General features: G+C 42.2%; 1 protein-coding gene across 1 annotated transcript in view; it reads left to right on the top strand.

The window, feature by feature from the left end:
* IL1RAPL1 (interleukin 1 receptor accessory protein like 1) overlaps nt 1-11,299 on the top strand; it is a 625,154-nt gene extending 613,855 nt beyond the window's left edge. Inside the window, exons 8-9 of the mRNA XM_033950060.1 lie at nt 480-650; nt 9,339-11,299. Coding sequence (XP_033805951.1) covers nt 480-650; nt 9,339-10,057 — 890 coding nt within the window. The 3' untranslated portion in view covers nt 10,058-11,299. The remainder of the gene's footprint in view (nt 1-479; nt 651-9,338) is intronic.
* Nucleotides 11,300-12,329: the final 1,030 nt, after the last annotated feature.

Raw genomic sequence — 12,329 nt, forward strand, 5'->3', positions numbered from 1 at the left:
GCAGTTTTCTGAACACACCCTCTTTTACACCTTCTTCAGAGGAAGTGTAAATTTGTGAGAGAACTTTTACAAGCCACTGGGGTCATGGTAGGGAAGCTCTTTTAAAAAACACACATGAGCTTATGCTCCCAACTTTGAACTTAGGTACCTGGCTGTAAAATTTCCTTTTGCATTCTGGATCACATAATGTTGAAGACAAATTGATATTCTCCCCAGTCTACAGAGTCAGATGGAGATTGACATTTCTTTAATGCTGCCATCGATTGCTTATCTTTCCTCACAACGAACATCAAAGTGTAACCTCTTAGTCCACCGAATTAAATCCAGTCCATTTGAGGTTATTGACTTCTTAATAACAATTAACACCACCTTTTGACTCCGTTTCTCATGAAGGACAGTTATGAAAAGATTGACTGTACTGTTAAACTGAAATGGAAAATACATTCTGTGCGTCATTTCGAGGCCTCTTCTTTTAACAGACAACAAAGACTATGATGCCTATTTGTCATATACCAAAGTGGATCCTGACCAGTGGAATCAGGAAGCAGCTGAGGAAGAACGATTTGGCCTTCAGGTCCTGCCAGACATGCTTGAAAAGCATTATGGGTACAAGTTGTTTATACCAGACCGAGATTTGATTCCAACCGGAAGTGAGTAATAGAAATGGTGAAATGGTGCTACATTTTTCATTCCTCTGTTTCTGTAGAATGCCTAGTTTCATTTCAAAGTTTGGTTTGCCTAAGTCCTAAAATATTGTCTGGGAAGGGAATACCATCCATTTCTCCAAGGACAAGCAGTTTGAGTATTTTCTGCTGTTTGTGTATTTTAACTATGTATGTTTGACTGTTACCCGTTGAGGTGGGATATAAATGTCTTACATATAGTAAATAATAAAGAGTTGACATTTAGGCCGGATTCTTTAGACAGAGCTGGTATCGATGGCTGCTGAAAACGGCCGCTGATCGCACGTCAATCGCACATCAGTGCCGTTTACAGAATCACCAAGGTTAACAAAACCCGAGTTAGTATAGAACAACATTAAATACTAAAGCAAAAAAGTTCTATAACATAAATGTTAGATAGACTATATGCAGCGCAACATTGAGAAGTCTAAATGATAAAGGATTTCAGTCAAGTTTTTAAATTTATAAATAGATAAATTTTAAGTGATAGGAGACCTCAGTGCAGGATTGTATAGTCAAGTGAACGAATGAACGTTCAATAGTGCAATCCGTGTGTCACCACACACCTCACCATCATAATGTCTTCCATGTGAGATATAAATTAGTACATGAACTTAATAAAGTGAAAAAACACTAAAACAGTGTAAACCAGAACAGCATTGCACTAACATAGTATAGAAAACATAAGAAGACTGCACAGGCTGAGAAACTGTAAAGAGAGCAAAACTGATCTCAGTGGGAGGTCCAAGGACCCCCGCGGCTGCCAGACAGTTTCAGGACAGAAATCCAAAGACGTGGTTGTATCAGTTGCTTGAAAGTACAATTAACAAAGATTCAACTTTACACACTGTTACACGCTGCTATTCAGCAAATTTCTTGGAAGAATTTTTGGAAGGATGTTGTCCGAAATTGAGTTCAGTTGAACCTTTGTTTATTCTACTTTCAAGCAGCCGATACAACCACGTCTTTGGATTTCTGTCCTGAAACTGTCTGGGAGCCGCGGGGATCCTTGGACCTCCCATTGAGATCAGTTTTGCTCTCTTTACAGTTTCTCAGCCTGTGCAGTCTTCTTATGTTTTCTATACTATGTTAGTGCAATGCTGTTCTGGTTTACACTGTTTTAGTGTTTTTTCACTTTATTAAGTTCATGCACTAATTTATATCTCACATGGAAGACATTATGATGGTGAGGTGTGTGGTGACACACGGATTGCACTATTGAACGTTCATTCGTTCACTTGACTATACAATCCTGCACTGAGGTCTCCTATCACTTAAAATGTATCTATTTATAAATTTAAAAACTTGACTGAAATCCTTTATCATTTAGACTTCTCGATGTTGTGCTGCATATAGTCTATCTAACATTTATGTTATAGAACTTTTTTGCTTTAGTTTACAGAATCACGGCTGTTTTTTAAAACAGGCGCCTTAAATGTAGGCCACCATTTTACAGGCTTCATTTAAGGCACCTGTCTTGTACCTACGGAAGTGCCTAGAGTCGCCTAAGGATACCTAAGGCCATTTCCCACGTAAACCGTTCCCACACCAGCCTTGCCTAGATGCTTCGGGAGGTGCGCAAACAGCGCCTTCAATGTAGGCGTGGGTTTTTAAAAAAACGGGCATGCCATTACTAGGATCCAGGCCTTAGTGTAGTTTAAGGGGGTAGGAGAAACTCCTCTCCACTAATACTCATTAAGCTGGCCAATTGCCATTATGTGGTGGCACTTAATTGAGTGGTCCTACAGCATATGTTTATGTTTATTTAAGATTTGACAAATACTGACCTAAGCAGTTTATAATGTATCAAACTAAAATGAATTTAGGTACTTGAGAAAAACTCTCCTATCTGTCCCGAAGGCTCACAATCTAGCTAAAATACCTGATAAACTAAAAATAAGCAATAACAACATAGAATACATGCATATTGGCTCTGACTCCTCTGACACTGCTCAGGTACCACTGGGTTGATCTGGGGCTGGAGATGGCAGTTATGTGGGCACGAAGCATATTCAGATAGCACCACACAAAGGCAGCCCCATCTATGCCCACTTAGCTATGGGAGTGCTGGCACCCGCATAACTTCCAGGTCTGAGCCCAGATATTTATTTATTTAATTAAAAAGCTTATATCCTGCTTATACCTAAGCAGATTATAAAAAAGCAAACATAATTATAAGGCACAACTATCAAAAAACATAACATAATAAAACAAAACAATATGCAGATAACATATCCATTATTCACTTCATTCCTTTAGTCACTTCTTCTTAACCACTTAAAAAGCTTCTATAAAGAGATGTTTTGAATCATTTTTTAAAACTCTGAATGTTATTATTCATTCTCAGTTGTCCAAGCCTCACTTCTTCCACCGAAATTGCCAGAGTTCTGGTGCTAGCATGCCTCACATGTTATAACTCATCAACAGATAAACGCATCGTGTTCTTCGATCTTAATAATTGACGGGGCTGTTGTAATGTTACAGTATGTGAAGATGCCACGGTATCCCTCAGTGGATTTCTTGAAAATTCAATACCAACACTTTAAACACTACTCAAGATTTAAAAGGTAGCCAATGCAATTTTTGTAGTAAAGATGTCACGTGCTCAGCGTTCTGAGCCACTTGCAAAAATCTTTGGCTGATGACATGCCAAAATACAGTGTATTACAATAAATAATCCAACCTTTGTAATACAAGATGAAAATCCTATAAGAACAGCATTGGTTTTAATCTACGACAGATAAAACCTGATCCTTCATGGATAAAAGAGAATCTCTCCAAACACCTCAAAGTTTCATTTTTTTTCACACTGTAAGCACCGTACTATCTACCTCAACAACTTCTGGCCATAATGGATCTTCAACCCTTCCTACCAACATCAACTCCATTTCTGCAAGATTTCAAACTAGTCTATGACACATCATCCAATCATTAATTGCACGCAAATATGTCAGTTTATCCTTCAGCTCACTTTGCCATAGGATTGCCTATGTTTGCTTTCAAACTTGTAGAAACTTGGAACAGACTCCCTGACTCTGTTAGACTGATAGGTCAGCTTCAACAATTTCGTAAAGTCCTAAAAACACTGCTGTTTACACAATATCTAAATGGCTTACCTACTGAACTAATGAACTGATAGCACTTAACACTCTCTTTTTTTATGTTTTAATTTTTATGTATTCTGGTCTTTAATTATTTGTGAACTGAGTCAAGCTCTGTTAGGAGATGATCCGGTATATAAACCAAAGACTAGACTAGACTAGATATGTCACTTGCCCTATGTCACTTCTGACATAGGAAAGAAAAATTATACATCATCTGCATACAGACAATAACTAATACCTAACATACGAAATACATTACCCAACAATGCCAGATAAAGATTGAACAAAAGCTCAGACAGTGCAGAACCTCATGGTACCCTCTATCTATAGTCAGCTTTGTAGAAGTACATATATTGCTTTTCACTTGCATAGATCTTTGAAAGTAGGAACCAAACCAAACAATGATAGATCCTCCTAGCCCAGGGGTGTCAAACTCAGGCCCATGGGCCAAATTTGACCTGCAGGGTAATTAAATTTGGCCCGCCATTTCTTCCCTCCTTCCATCCCAGGCTGGTCTCATCTTCAAAGCAGTCTGCAAGAGGATCGCCGGTCAGCTGTAGTGAAACTAGCAGGTTGCCTCGGCCTCCGCAGCACGTTCCCTCTGCTGCATTCCTGTACGTCAGAGGAAGGGGTGGGACTGCAGCAGAGGGAACATGCTGTGGAGGCCAAGGCAACCTGCTAGGTACTCTACAGCCGACTGGCGATCTTCTTGCAGGCTGCTTTGAAGATGAGACTGGGAAGCTGGGATGGAGGGAGGGAAGGAACGGCAGGCCACATCTCGAAGGTGAGACCGGGAAGAAAAAGGGGGAAAACATGCAGGCCTTCAGGGCATGGGGCGGGCCCTGATGTAGAAGTACATGGAGGGAGGGAAGGAGGGGTCCAAACAGACATGCATATGCCTGACTGAGGGTGTGGGGGAGGGGAAGAAATAATGGGTCTAAAAACAGAGGAGAGGAAGAGAGATGGTGGACAATGGGATGGAGGGAGGGAAGGAACAGAAAGGGAGAGAAGTTGGACACAAGGGATGGTGTGGAGGGGGGATAGAGATACTGGATAGGAGGGTAGTTGGGAAGAGAAAGGGAGAAATGGACCCTGGAGTGGTAGGGAAGAAGGGAGAGATGCTGGAGGAAAGGGTAGTTGAGAAAAAGAGAGATGGTGGATCTGGGGATGGTGGGGTCCATTGCTTCAGCTGCAGAGATGGAGACAATAAAAAGGAAAGATGCCAGACCTCCGGGGGAGGGAAGGGAAACTGAAGGGGAGGACAGAGATGGAAGATGGATGGTTAACACGGAGAAAGAAGGAAACGACAAATGGGCAGTAGACCCTGGCAAGTGAGTTATCAGAAGACAACCACAGCCAGGGACCAACATGATTTGAATAATGACCAGACAACAAAAAGAAGAAAACATAATTTTATTTTCTGTTTTGTGATTACAATATGTCAGATTTGAAATGTGTATCCTGCCAGAGCTGGTGTTAGACAGCAGGCGTGAACTAGGACCTAAAAGAGAGAGGTAAAGTCTTTTTTATTTATTTTGTTTACATCACAGAGCTGGCATGGGGGTTGGAGAGGTTGTAACACTATACCTCTACTAAGACTAGGGGTCCTTTTATTAAGGTGAGCATTTAGCATACTTTAATAAAAGGACCCCTAAGTATCTTAATAAAAAATTTGGCCCACGACTTAGCCTATGTTTTAGATTTCAGCCCCTATGTGATTGAGTTTGACACCCCTGTCCTAGCCCCATATTAGACAAAATACCTAATAAAACCTTCGTATCAACCATATCAACAGCAGATCCAAGTTTATTTAATCTTTGATATACTGTTTATGACCCATCCACCTTCTCAATAATTTTCCTCACAAAAGGCAGCACAGCAATTGGTCTGTAATTGCCCAAAATGGACACATCTAAATTATCATTCTTCAATAATGGTTTAACTGTAGCAGTTTTCAATAACTTGGGCATAATAGTGGTCTCCAAAAATTGATTAACAATTAATGTCAGTGAAGGCACAACTCCTTCACCTAATTGCTTGATTATAGACACAACACTCCTGTGCCTCTGACAACCCCTGCCCTTTCCCCCTTACCTTACTTTAGATGGCTGGCCAGAGGAATGGCTATCCCTCCCTGATGCATCCTCCTATGGGGCCTTAAACAACCTGGACCGATCAGAACCTCAAGCCCTTTCCTGGATACCTAAGGCTCTGACTGGCCCAGATGCATAAGGCCCATCCCTTAGGAGGAGCCTTAAACAACCTGGCCAATCAGAGTCTCGAACCCCTCCCTGGATGCACTGGGAAGGGGCCTAAAGTTCTGATTGCTACTATAATGGCTGCAACAGCAGCCCATAGGTTTTTTACGTGGTTTTGAAGAATCTAGGCCTTAAAATCCATTGACTCTGTCTCTATGGCAGAGGCGTTTTTCAGGAGAGTCACACAAGCTTACTTATAAAAGTGTATATTGTATATACAGAGGTGAACACATGCGTTATATACTTAACACAGAAAACATACGCATTCCTGCAAAATAGTGTAACTATGTGGAAGCTGTCAGGGAGGTAATCCTGTAAAGGCCCATAGAGGGTTTATGTTGTCTTTATAACACAGGGGCAACATACGGGCTTTTATGGTCTAGTCCAGGGGTCTGCAACCTTTAAGACATAAAGAGCCACTTGGACCCGTTTTCGAAAAGAAAAAAAAACTTGGAACCGCAAAACCATTATAAAACAAATCTAACACTGCATATATTGTTTCTTATCTTAATGCTATATACAGGATCACTAAATTGAAAATAAAATCATTTTTCCTACCTTTGCTATTTGGTGATTTCATGAGTCTCTGGTTGCACTTTCTTCTTCTGACTGTGCATCCAATCTTTCTTCCTTTCTTTCAGCCTCCTGTATGTTTCCTCTCCTCCAGACCTCATTCTCTCCCCCAACTTTTTCTTTCTGTCTCCCTGTTCCCCCTTCTTTCTGTCTCCGTGCCCTCCCCCAAGCCACTCGGTTTGCTGCCACCGCAATCGGGGAACAGCCCCCAAGCCACCGCCGTCCCAAGCTTTCCCTGCAGAAGTGTTGCGCTGACCAGCATTCCGCTCCCTGACGTCAATTCTGACGTAGGAGAGGAAGTTCCGGGCCAACAAGGCATTTCTCCTCATTCCATCCAGCCTGAGCCCCATCTCTCCTTGATCCAGCATTTCCCTTCTGTGTCTGTCAGAATTACCATTCCACCTATTTTCCAGCATCACCCTTCTTTGTGTCCATCTCACCTATATCCCTATCTCACCACTTTTTCAGAATCTTCATTTGTCTCTGTCCTTATCTTTACACCATGTTCACCATTTGCCCTTTCAATGTCTTTATCTCCCCCCACACACTTTTTCAGCATTACTTCTGTCTCTATTTCACCTCCTCTTCATGTCCCCTCTGTATCTCTATCCTTATTCAGTAGGTCCTGCTTACCCTTTCTCTTCTTTGTGTCACTATCTCCATTTTCAGCTTTCCCCCCTTTTCCTTTGTTAATGCACCCTGTAGCCAGAATCTTTCTACCCTCCCTCCACTCCGGCCCAGCCCAGTATGAAATATTTCCTTTTGTTTCCCTCCCCTCTCTCTTCTCCTCCCTCACCCACGAGTCCTGCATCTGGCCCTCTCCCTTCTACCTGCACCTGGCAACACCCCCCTGCTCCGCGGCTCTCTTCAGCAACTCGTCAGCAGCAGTGATCAAGACAAGCTGCCGACATCGAGGCCTTCCCTCTACGAGTCCCGCCTTTGTGGAAAAAGGAAGTTGAAACAAGCGGGACTCGCAGAGGGTAGGCCCCGACGTCAGAAGCTTGTGTCGATCGCTGCTGCTGAGTTGCCGAAGAGAGCCGCGGAGCAGGGGATGTGGCCGGAAGCAGGTAGAAGGGAGAGGGAGATAGGAAGGCTGTAGATCTCCGGAGCATGACACCGACCCCGGCCAGGATGATTTCTTTTTCAGGCGTGCATCTTACAAGTCCGGCGTCGCAGCGGGAAATAGCCATGCTGAGTGAGCTCAGCACGTACACAGATGAAAGCCTTGCTTGCTGATTGGTCCGGCGGCACGGCGGGACGGGGCCGCCGGACCAATCAGCAAGCAAGGCTTTCATCTATGTAGTGCTGAGCTCACTCAGCGTGGCTATTTCCTGCCGCGACGCCGGACTTGTAACTGCATGCCTGCGTGACACACTACCGGAGCCGCAGCAAAGGTGGAAAAGAGCCGCATGCGGCTCTGGAGCCGCAGGTTGCCGACCCCCGGTCTAGTCTAAGAAGTCCAGAGAGGATCCTATTGTAATGCTGTTGTATTTAGCCAACTTAGATAGTAGCTTTATGAAATAGGCTCCTGACCACACACAAATGCTGATGGACAAAATTACTCCTCTTCTGAGGAAGTTATAAATTGTGTGTACCCTGCATACATTTGTGTATTTTATAAAACACCCAAGGATGTCATAACTCTGTCGTCATTCACCCAAACTACGACTCTTGTTCGTACTTCCCAAATCAGCCACACACTGGCACCAGTATCCAAAGTAAATTCACCTTTATTTTTATTTAAAACCTGCAGACAGTACAGTTTCACTAATCTCCACCTTGGTGCATTTGATATTGCTAAAGTTCTTGCAGAATAAGGACTCTTGTTGTATCGGACCTCGATTCTCCCACTTCAAATGTGTTTCCTTCACTCTCGCAAAAGGCCACTGCCTTCTTTCCTTTCTTAATTATTTATCAAATGATAATGTGATAATATCTATCAGATTTGGGAAATGCCTAGGAAGCTTGTTATATTAATAATAATTATTATACCAGGGAGATTCTAAGTGGCTCACAACACAAGAAATAATATATACAATTCCATAAAAATATCCTGGTAAAATACAGCAAGGAAACTATACATACATTTCAATAAGAATAAAAACAGACCATAAATAAAAATGCAAGTGATAATAACATAAATGAAGTTAAGAGAGAAGCGTTAAGATATCAACTTATTAAATAATTGACTCTTTAGCGATTTCCTAAAATCTAAATAAGAAGAAGCTTCTAACATCATTTTACCAAGCCATGTGGCAGCCTGAAAAGACCAAATGAGGTGGAGGATGTCAGGATGAAGGATTGTGATCAAGGGATGGGGTGGTGTTTCTGAAAAGAGGTTTTTGGGGGTGTAGGATGATGAGGGAAGGGGTGTGTGATATGGAGCTGGCCCTTTAAAAGATAGTGGACCTGACCTGGCGTCCCCCTGTCTTTGCATTGCTGTAATTCAATGTAGTGCTTGAGTCACCAACCTGCAGTTTTAAGGTATATCAGGTTAGTGGTTCACATAGGGTTACCATATGGCTCCAGAAAAAGAAGGACGGATTGAGATATCCAGGTTTTTCCTCCATTACTTTCAGTGAAAGTAAAACCCAGATGTCTCAATCCATCCTTTTTTTTTTCCGGAGCCATATGGTAACCCTTTTTCTCTGGTAAGTAGCTTAACAATTATTCTGGAATGATTAGTTCTACTGGTTTGACTCCATTCTTTTATTTTGTAGCATACATCGAAGATGTAGCCAGATGTGTGGACCAGAGCAAGCGATTAATTATTGTAATGACCCCCAACTATGTTGTAAGAAGAGGCTGGAGCATCTTTGAGCTGGAAAGCAGACTTCGAAACATGCTGGTGACTGGAGAGATTAAAGTGATCCTGATCGAATGCAGCGAACTCCGTGGAATTATGAACTATCAGGAGGTGCAAACCCTGAAACACACCATCAAGTTCCTGACCGTTATTAAATGGCAGGGACCAAAATGCAACAAGATAAATTCCAAATTCTGGAAACGTTTACAGTACGAAATGCCTTTTAGGAGGATAGAGCCCATAAGCCACGAGCAGGTTCTAGACGTCAGCGAGCAGGGGCCTTTTGGGGAACTGCAGACCGTGTCAGCCATCTCCATGGCTGCTGCGGCCTCCACAGCTCTGGCCACTGCCCACCCAGACCTGCGCTCCACCTTTCATAACACTTACCATTCCCAGATGCACCAGAAAAACTATTATCGGAGCTATGAATACGATGTACCTCCTGCTGGCACCCTGCCTCTGACCTCCTTAGGTCATCAGCCTACCTATTGCAACATCCCTATGACATTAATTAACGGGCAGCGGCCACAGACAAAAACGAACCGGGATCAGCATCCCGATGAGACTCATACAAACAGTGCCATACTGCCGCTTCTGCCGAGGGAGACCAGTATATCGAGTGTCATTTGGTGACAGAAACCCAAGGGGCCTTGCCGCCCCTTTGAGTAGGAGCTAACCCAGCGGTCTGGTGCCTGGAACTCCATCCTTGGCTGCTGTTGCAAACATGCATTACAATCTCTAAAATACCAGGAAAAACAGGGTCTTGTACATATTCTTTGCAATTTATTTGTAGCATCAGTGTCTTCCTGTTTTACTCATGTCTCTTGCCATTACATTTTGACTTTGTTTTATATGTTACTGGAATTTGTAGATTTAAATTTTTTAATGAAGAAACTGATCTGTAGCTGGGAACGTTCCTCCTTTTGGACTCAGTTAGTGTAGTTTCGGAACACTTTTGATATGGTTTTCTTTAATTTTTTGGTAATTTTTTGTTCTTTTGCGATGCTTGGACACTGAAGAACATCCCTTGTGTTGGCCTGCCTGGTGAACCTCACATGGCCTGCAGCGCAGGAGAAATAATTTTCACTTTAGCTTATCCTTAAGAGGAGCCAGACAAGAAAGTGGAGCTCAGTTTGTATTCCTGGACCCCTCCCTATAACAGCAGCATGCTTGGTGACACTGCAAGGTGGTCTGATCATTAATCCAGAACTAACACACCTTTCTCAGTTGCTATGTATTGCTTTGCAGTGACTGCTACACAATTTTTAGCAAATATTTTCAAGGAGATTTTTTTTATTGCAAAAAAGTTGATGTACCCTCTCTAAAAAATAAGTTTTATTTTATCACCTCTGGGAGGGGCAGGAAAGTCTTTTTTTTGTTGTTTTTCTTCCTTTTAATCTGTTTTTGGGGGGCTCTGCGTAGTTTCTCTTCTTTATTTCAGTTCTGCAAATGAGGTTTGCAATTCTTAGGGACGTTTAGGCAGTAGGAGCTGAATTTTGGCTTCCAGACAAAAGGGAAGTAATAGACTCTTATTCAAGCATGTTTTGCCACTCTGTGTTTTTACAAAATGTTACAGAAAATCAGAGAGCAAAAGTGCTGACGGCAGTTTGAGTGAGAGCAATCTGGAGGCCTCGGTGAGATTAGGAAAATGCTTTTTGCAGTTCAGTACTTTGGGTTCTTTTCTTTCCACTGGTAACAAGAAGTTAAGCATTTCTTAGCCTTGAGGTGATTTAAATGAGAACTCAGGAGGTTTCTAAACAACAACAAACACCAATGGCTTAAGCTTAGACCTTATTTATACATTTTTAATATTTCAGTCCAATCTGAAGATGTTCATATGAATTTTACCAAATAAAGAAATTAGTTTATTTTGAAGGAATGCTTCTGTCTTTTCAGCCTGCAGAGTGGGAGTTCGTGGTCCTGCGTACATATGCAAATGGTTTTCTGTCAACAGACAGTCACGATGTAGATGCGAATGTTCAATATTGACCAAAGCTCTTTCCATCTATTTCATTCTGCAGGAATTTGTAATCATTGCCAAGACGTACCAGGGCTATTAGTTTGGGGTCCTTTTACTAAGCCCTGGGAAGTACAGCTTAAAATGCACTACGATGGGGAGGGTAGATTTTGCATAGTGGGTCTGGGGCGTGTTCTGTGCAGGCCACCTTTCAGTTCTTTTTAAATTAAAAGGAGCCCTTAGAGAATTACTGTACTGCACGGTGTCACAAATGTTTTTATAATGAGCCAGTGTCAGCTATACAAAGAAGGTTGGGCCTAATATTTATTTAAAAATGTATATACCATATATTACCTATACGGTTTACATAATAACAAGCATAAAATGTTAAACAAAACATACATATTTCCATTGTTACAATATTCAGAATGATTCACCCTATCAGTTAAATTATGCCAACCACTGAATCTTAGCTCCGACAGCCGTGGCATTCTCCGGTTAGTGCAGAGATGGAGTCTGGGCCCTGTCGATATTGGCCATTGGTCATACTGGATGCTTGCTGCTGGTGTTTGTATAAGTGAAGGCTCTGAATATCTGGACCTAATTCGGTCTGTAGCATTCAGCATTGTCAAGAATGCCGACCGCTACAGGCTGGATATTGGCTGAACTATATTTATATATGGTTTTCGTTACTCAGGACTAGCCAAACCATTAGGTACCGGCAGAAGCCTCTAGTTAGTTACACTAGGGGGCAGCAAAGTGCACTTTGGTCAGAGCAAAAACAAGAGCCAGAGAAACTGACAGGATGATCATAGCATACGAGGCTGAACAATTGTCATATAGATCAATCATTGTGATACACACACATATAGTATACCACAAGCATGATGTCATGGGGAAGGAAAATTAGGCTCTGAAAGTTAATTAGGCAGGGGAATGGCAAGGCTC

The sequence above is a fragment of the Geotrypetes seraphini genome, chromosome 6, assembly GCF_902459505.1.
Source record: "Geotrypetes seraphini chromosome 6, aGeoSer1.1, whole genome shotgun sequence".
Lineage (NCBI taxonomy): Eukaryota > Metazoa > Chordata > Amphibia > Gymnophiona > Dermophiidae > Geotrypetes > Geotrypetes seraphini.